The sequence below is a fragment of the Pelodiscus sinensis genome, chromosome 9 (genome assembly GCF_052426305.1).
Source record: "Pelodiscus sinensis isolate ZL-2025 chromosome 9, ASM5242630v1, whole genome shotgun sequence".
Lineage (NCBI taxonomy): Eukaryota > Metazoa > Chordata > Testudines > Trionychidae > Pelodiscus > Pelodiscus sinensis.
In genome coordinates, this window is record NC_143060.1 from 27,833,253 (window position 1) to 27,841,241 (window position 7,989).

At 38.9% G+C, this 7,989-nt stretch overlaps 1 protein-coding gene across 4 annotated transcripts in view; it reads left to right on the plus strand.

The window, feature by feature from the left end:
• The window catches only part of PTGFR (prostaglandin F receptor), a 209,421-nt gene extending 201,717 nt beyond the window's left edge, over positions 1 to 7,704 (plus strand). For all 4 annotated transcript variants that reach the window (XM_014580179.4, XM_006136305.5, XM_006136303.5 and 1 more), the window contains one exon: positions 4,472 to 7,704. In XM_014580179.4, coding sequence (XP_014435665.1) covers positions 4,472 to 4,777 — 306 coding nt within the window. In that variant the 3' untranslated portion in view covers positions 4,778 to 7,704. The remainder of the gene's footprint in view (positions 1 to 4,471) is intronic.
• The last annotated feature ends 285 nt before the right edge of the window (positions 7,705 to 7,989 follow it).

Genomic DNA, 7,989 nt, shown 5'->3' on the forward strand with positions numbered 1-7,989 from the left:
TAATCAGTTACCGTACTTAGTATGTTTATGCCTCGTGCTTTCCTCCAGGGGGCCTGCTTTTATGCAATTTCTTGTAGCACATGAGGGAGAAGTGGGAGAGAGATGGGTATATTTAGGCTTAAGATGTAAAAGCCAGCATCACAGTATGTCTTATGTCGTAACTAGCTGCAAAATGTGCTTTTGTTTTGACTGGTTGGTTTGTAGGTCTCTATATAGTGACTGGAATGCTAGTTAGCTGCTGTGCCATTCAGCCTATTAGTTGTTCTCTTGTCATCGAGATCCAAATGGGAGTGAAACACAAACTATGTGATATTTATATTTAAAGACTGATGTGGAATCTTGGCACCCTTTTATTTTAGTTGCATTTGGGGAGCCATTCCAGGAGTGCCAACCTGCAGAAATCTGATGGATGTAAAGTTGGGCTGAGAGAAGACTTGTGACCATTTGGAGAAAAATGTTTTAAACTTTTTTCATCCAACATGTTATATGTTGCAAAATTAACCTACATTTTGTGAAATGTAATGTAGGCACAAGAGATGGAGCTGCTACTCACTGTACATTATCCTTTGCTCTGCAGTTAAGTTCTTGAATTCCCCATATTCTTAATTTCATGGGCAGGGAATTCTGAGATCATCTGTCTGTGCCAACCTTCCCCAACAGGGCCTGTGCTCTCCCTTCTCACCTTTGTTTTCTGATATAAGGATTTGGGGATAATTATGCATGAGCTTCCCCCAGTTATCTGGCTCTTCCTGCACCTTTTCTTCCAGGCTTGTTGCTTTGGCTGTTTAAGTACTATGGGAAATATTTAAGGGAATGCCACCAATAATGGGACTTGGGGATGGTTTGCTTCAGTTAGCCTAGAGCTATATAGCTGCCTCATAGGCTTAAAAGGCTGGGATAGCAGATATAGAAGAAGCATTTTCCTGTGCCTGCACCACTCAGATTGTGGATGGGTTAACTACCTGAAGGCATTACTTGAGTAAGAAAGTTGGCATTCACTTTCATTCCTGGGTCTCTGATGAAAGAATATAGGACAAAACAACTTGCTCCTCAAGACAGTGAAATTTAGTAGGCAATACTGCCTCTTTGGAGGTAACTATAGTTAAGAATAAGGATAACCTGCACCGTTGGGAGTGGTGGGCTAATGGAGAAAGATGCTGGAAAGATGCTATTTTTTTCCAATCCTCAAGCTTCAGTATGGGTAAGTGGCCCAGGATAATGGATTTGATCAAAAAAGAAAGAGATCTCCATTGGGTTTGGTGGCTGGTTTCCTGGAGAGGGAGGAAGCAACCAATCTGAAGTAGTGAATTATTGGAACGTTACATTTATCTTTAAGGAATCTGTTTCTGCTTATGATAACCCCACAGATCATCATGAACTCTCCATGTAATGGACATAATGCTTAGTGATTAGCAAATCAAGTTCTCTTCCTAATACCGAAAAGATAAAGTTACAATATGGTTGGAAATGCAATTGTTTTAGGACTAAATTCTGCTACTTTTTCTTGAGCTTCCTTTTTGCTGGAGACTACTTTTATGGAACTGCTTGCATGAGTGAGTGCTGTATGAGTGTGAGGCTTGCAGGACTGAGCTTCTAATAAATAAAATGAAAAGCCCTCATGAGACTAGATCACAAGTGCAGAAGCCACAAGAGCCATCAAGTTTCAGGGGACTGTTGATGTCAGAGAAGAATGCGCTCAATGATTGAAGAATGAAAAGCAGGTTCAGTAAATTTTGACTTAAAGCTGTTTATACTGGCATGGCACTCAGACATTCCTCACTTTTACACCAGTTCCCAGCTATCTTCCTGCCAAACTTACCAGGCTTTTTTTTCAGACCGTTTCTATGGGTCCTCCCAGTTCTTTCACATGCTCATATGGAAACATTCGTACAAATAGTTGCAGTCATAGTTCATGTTCTTTCTCTGTTGCATCCTTCAACTTGTAGTCAGATGCATCGCTCTTCCTCTTTGCTACATTAAATTCAGGAGCTAGGAATACAAAGGATTATTTTTAAATTCTTCAACAATAGTTTTCTTTCTTTTCTCACTCTTTTTTTTCTTTTTTAAATGTTCTTTGTTTGTGCAAATACCAGACAAGTCCTTGAACAGATTGATCCATCCTTACAACACCTAATAGATCAATGTAGTCACAGCATCTCTTAAAAAGTATCTTGTTTCCTAATTAGAGTACTTTGTCTAACTCCTTTTATGGGCTTTGGAATGGACACTAAATAGTGCTGCATCCTTTTTGAGTCTGATAGAATTTGGACTTTGTAGTCCTAATAAAAATGACTCCTGCTTTTAATGTTGTTTCTATAAAGAGACAATTTAATATTCCCCAGCAGATAATGGGCTTTATTCACTTGGCTAGAGGAATCCAGCCTAGAGAGGCAGGCATTTCAGTGATACAAGACACTATCAGCCTTTGCTTATTTGAGAGTGGGGTTTTAAAGAAGTGGTTTTCAAACTGAGGGTCATGATTGTGGAATCTCAGCAGTGTTGTCTTCAAGTCGTCATTGTCAAGTCCAAGTCAAGTCTCAAGTCACCACAGTTCAAGTCTCAAGTCGAGTCTCAAGTCTTAATTTAAAAAATGTCAAGTCATGTTTGTACAAGCCATCAATATCGGCATTTTCGGACAATTTTTTCACCAAGTCGATTTAACAAAATTAGCAAGTCTCAAGTCGAGTCTCAAGTCACAAACAATGAGCCCGAGTCGAGTCTCAAGTCGAGTCACCTAGGTGACTTAAGTTGGACTCAAGTTCAAGTTGTGGGACTCGAGTCAACTCTGAATGTCAGGCACTGGGTCTCGTTGCTATAGGGTGATCAGGTGACCAGAGTGGGTGCTAAGGCAGGCTACCTGCCTATCCTAGCACCACAGACTGCACTATGCCCCCAGAATGGCCAGCAGCACGCCCAGTTCCTAAGTGGGGGTGGAGGGAAAGATGCTCAGAGCTTTGTGCACTGCCCCTGCATCCATTGGCTGGGAAGCTACTACTGGCTGCTCCTGGGGTACAGCATGGCCTGCGGTGCAGGAGAGGCTGGAAACCTGCCTTAGGAACCCTGCTATACTGTTGACCATGAGCTGCTCAAGGTAAGCTCCTCCTGCTCAGCCCTGCCCCCTGTATTCCAAAGCTGGAGCCCCCTCCTATACCCCAAAGCTCTCATTCTCAGCCCCACCTCAGAGCCTACAGTCTAGTCAAATTATGTTGGGTCGTGGGCATCAGCAATTTTCTTCATCTGGATCATAAGAAAAAAAGTTTGAAAACCACTGTTAAAGCAACCCACAGCAGCCTAGAAAGTGGGTGAGGCCAGCCATAAAGAGGGCCTGGTCTCAGTGCCTTTGAGATTTATTGAGTGTATGGGTTTCCCTGGTCTGAAATGGTCCGGTTGAACTGCATCTGGAAATGAAAGCTGTTTTCTTTTGAGGGAACTATAAGGTCAGGCATTAGCAGTAATGCTGGAATACAGGTGTAATTGCCTCCCAGTGCTTCTGAGGATGAATGAAATCCTGCAGGTGTTTTTTAGCAAGAGGGAGTGGATTACTGGCCTAAGCATTAGGTTTGCAATACATAGTGCCCTTTGTATCTGCTGGTCTGAATCTTGGTGGAGGCAAATCAACCCTTTGTCTTTGAGGCAGATAAGTTGCATTCCTTTGCAGACTTAATGTTCATGAAACCTTAGAAAATGAAGTGAGAAGCTAGGTCAATGTGCAAAAATTTTGCAAATGAAAATGGCCATTATCTGTATAAATGAAAATCTACATCTAGACTTCATAGAATATTTAGTAATATTTATCTAGATATCATTGGCTACTCTATCTGTTCCTCTCTATTTTTCAGCTAGCTGCCAGCCAGCTCCCATTCCTGGGGTCGTGGCACCGCAGTAGCTAAACATTAGAACTGTGCAGAGAAAGGTAATTCTGTTTCATAGAGGATTTTGGTATTTTGAAATCTAGTTCCCTTCCAATTAGGAATTAAAACCATAAATTCTGAAATTCTCATCAAAAGGGAATGGTGTTCCAGTGCCTGGACAATTCCTGGGGGGGATAAGTGGAGGCAGGGGAGGTTGCCCCAGAACCTTGAACCGTGGAAACAGAAGTGACTGAGCTGGCAGAAAGCTAACCAGAGTTTTGAACCCTGCCTTAGGTTCGGTTGGAACTTCAGTAAAATTGGGCTGTCTTTGCAAAATGATCTGATTTTGATGAATTAGCAAATTTTGTTGACCAGAACTCTGCAGGAAATTTTCTGACTAGCTTAATTAAACATACATAATATTTATAAAATAATTATGAGTATTTTTCAGGATTGAAATGTACTATTTTTATGCAAAGACTTATTTTGCTATTGAGCGTTCATTGGTGTGAGGATTATCGGATACTGCATTGAGAAGATAATTTGAAATAATCATTGTCATTTATATGCTGTCTTAAAATGGTTTTCTAATTATGTAATTAAAAAATTCCATTTTCCAGGTGACAATGGCCAATATCGGAATAAATGAAAATCGTTCAATGGAAACCTGTGAAACAATACTTTTCGCTCTCCGAATGGCAACATGGAATCAAATATTAGATCCCTGGGTATACATTCTTCTAAGGAAAGCTGTGCTGAAAAACCTCTACAAGATTGCCAGGAGATGCTGTGGAATGCACATCATGAACTTGCATATGTGGGAACTCAGCTCCATCAAGAGTTCTTTAAAGGTTGCAGCAATTTCTGAGTCACCAGTTAGTTCCAAACAAATAAATCAACAGCCACTTAGTTCAACAGGGCAATAAAATTGAACACACTGGGTATGAAGAAATAATGTGGGTGTAATGATCGTACACTGAGAACACCTTTACATTTGTTAGTCTTTGTCATAATATGAGGGTAAATGATTCAGTTCTTGATTCAGACTGTGAGTGGTGTGGTCTGATTGTTTACCAGTTTGATATTGCTATTCCAAGAGTGCCCTAAAAACATATTTGGGTGAAAGAAGTGTTTTTCCATAATGGAGTGTAATCAGACAAGATGGATTTCAGACAGGAGTTAGTTCCACAGCTCTGTGCCTACAACAGCAAAAATACAAACATCCACTCACTACAGAGCACAGTGGTAGAAACTATTAAGCTGGGAGTCATGTGAGTATAGATGGTCACCAGTGCTCGGCTCAAGAAGCATGTGAGGGAGAGGTTGGAGTTTAGTAATAGAGAAAGTAATCATTCGTTATATAATGGCACCTCAACTGAGAGTCTTCATAGATTTTTAAGAACAGAAGGGATTACTGTGATCAACTAGTCTTACTTCCTGCATAACATAGGACTCCTTTGACTTAATTCCAGCTTCAGATCCAATAGATGTGCTTAAATTAGAACATATTTTTTAATAAAACATCTAATCTTGATGTTAAAATTTGCAGTAATAGAGAATCCATCCCAACTTTTGATAAGTTATTCTGATGTCTGAGTGCCACCAGTGTATTATTTCTAGTCTAAATTTGTTCTAGCTTCAATTTCAGACAATGGATCATCTTATACTTTTGTGTGAGAGATTGAAGAGCCCTTGGTGTGAAATTTCTGCTCCCAGTATAGGTACTTACATACTGTGACCAAGCCACCCCTTCCCTTCTCTTTGATAAGATCCTTCAGTCATTTATTATGAGGTATATTTTCCTATCCTTTAATCATGTAATCAGTGTCGTGACTCTTCTTGGAAATCCTCTTTAGTTTTTCAGCCGACCTCTTGAAGTGTGGCCACCAAACTGGATACAGTATTCTAGTAGTGATTGCACTAATGCCAAAACACAGAGGTAATATAACCTTTCTACTTGATATTCCTCAGTTTTTCTTTTAAAGATCTCATTAGCCATTGAGGACACAATGCAATCTGCTCTGACTTCTCAGTTGTTTTCAGATTAATTGCTTCCCCAGATAGTCCCCCATCCTGTAAGAGTAGCCTATGTTCTTTGTTCTGCAATGTATGATTTTAAATTGCCTTGTTAAAATTCCTGTTGTTTGTTATACCAGTTTGTAAAGTGATCCAGATCACTCTGTATCTGTGACCTCTCCTCTTCATTATTTATCACACTTCCAGTCTTTGTGTCATCTGCAAATCATTATCAGTAATGCTTTTATGTTTTCTTCCATTGATAAAAATGTTAAGTAGCATAGGGTCAAAAATGGATTGTGGAGGGACCCAGCTAGAATCAAACTCTCTCAATTATTGTTTCCTGTTTACAATTACGTTTTCAGACCTGGCAGGCACTTTTTAACCCATGTGGGTTTATTACTAGTCTCTCTATACCACACTTAAGCTCAGCATGTAGTTTCTTAGAACAGATGAAAATTATGAGCCCAATCCTGTAAAATTTACTCGTCTGAGTATTCCCACTGAGTTACTAGCAAACACATTTCAACCTAAACCCATGTGAGTTTGTATAAAGAATAGAATTGGTCAAAAAACTTAACACATTTTGAAAGGTGTTACAAGTATATCTGCAACACCATATATACAGTATATCTGTTTTGTATGCAGAGGCCCATGCTTGTGCATGCAAATAAGAATTTGTATGAAGAAAATGGGCACCTATGTGAGCAAATGTAGGAGTGGTTTGGAGTACAGTCTATTTTTATAGGTGTATCTATGCCTTCCTTTGCAAACTTATGATCAAAGACTGAAGTGCTAAATGTCTTCAGTGAGAGTTGAGTACTTCAGTATGTATGTGAAGGCTGCCAGAACCTTGCAAAAGGGCCTTTCACAACTAATTTTACCGTCCCATTTTTATATAACGCTTTTTTTGTATTGTTTATCAATCATTTGATATCAAAATACAATGTAACTTTCAGTTCCAGCTGTCTGAAAATCATTTGTTCAATATTGTGGAAAATAAAGTAATCTGTATTCCTATGTCATTTAAGTAATGCTTCTAGCTGCCAATTATTGTGCCAGTTATCGGTTGAGTATTTTGAAAGTCATTGTAATAACACTAGTGACATTCACTTTGTACTCTTAGAGGGATCATCCTCCCCCATTGAAGTCAGTGGTAAAACTCCCCTTGACTTCCATGAGAATAAGATCAGATATGTGGAGACTGAGAATTCACGCAGGAATGTGCAGTCAACCTGTGACATTATTATGTAATAGGAAGGCATTCTTGAAGAGCAAGGGATTGATACAAGTGTCAGCATTGATATTCAGTATTTATTGAGTATGATCCAAAGGAGAAGAATCTACAACTGCAGTTCCCACTGTTCTCCTAGGGTAGATGAAACACATAATAAGAATTGGTTAAGTGTAGTGCAAAAATAATGATCTCCACCAAGTTGACGTTTTTCAACAAAAGACAGGAGACTGTCTTGAATAAGGAGAGGAGGATTACTAACCGATGCACATAATTCATCAAAGACAAAAAAGACACTTAATAAGCAATTATTAGTTCATTGTTGTAACATTGTAACATAACAGATCATGCTTATTCATTTCCTTCTAAAGCAAGAGAAGATTAAGGGAGAACAAACTTTGTTTTTGTAACTGTGTTTGTGTTTAGTACCAAAATGGTGATAGAATAGTGTTTATAAGCAGGAAAGTTTTGCTTTTGTAAGAAAAATTACAGTGTTAACATCACCTACTTCACTTCATATATATCTGTTCCACTTTGGCAAATTTTTGGTCCAGAATCAGTACTGACATCCTCCCCATGTGGTCCCATTGAAATGAATGTAAGTATGATGTAATGCAGAATGTGGCCTCCTTACTGTATATAACCTGTTGTAAATGTGTCTCATAGCATAAATAAGTTCATCCTTTTGAGGTGAGAATTTTGCTTCATGGGCTGTAGAATAATGTTAGACTGAGGTACTTGACCAGTGAATTAAGCATATTTGCATTCCACTCTGTTGTGAATAGATATATCTTGTGTACTTTCATACTGGCTGAATTGTAAAAAAAAAAAAAAAAAAAAAAAGTTTAACTTTACATGTATATGTGTTTTCATATATTCTGTGTATTG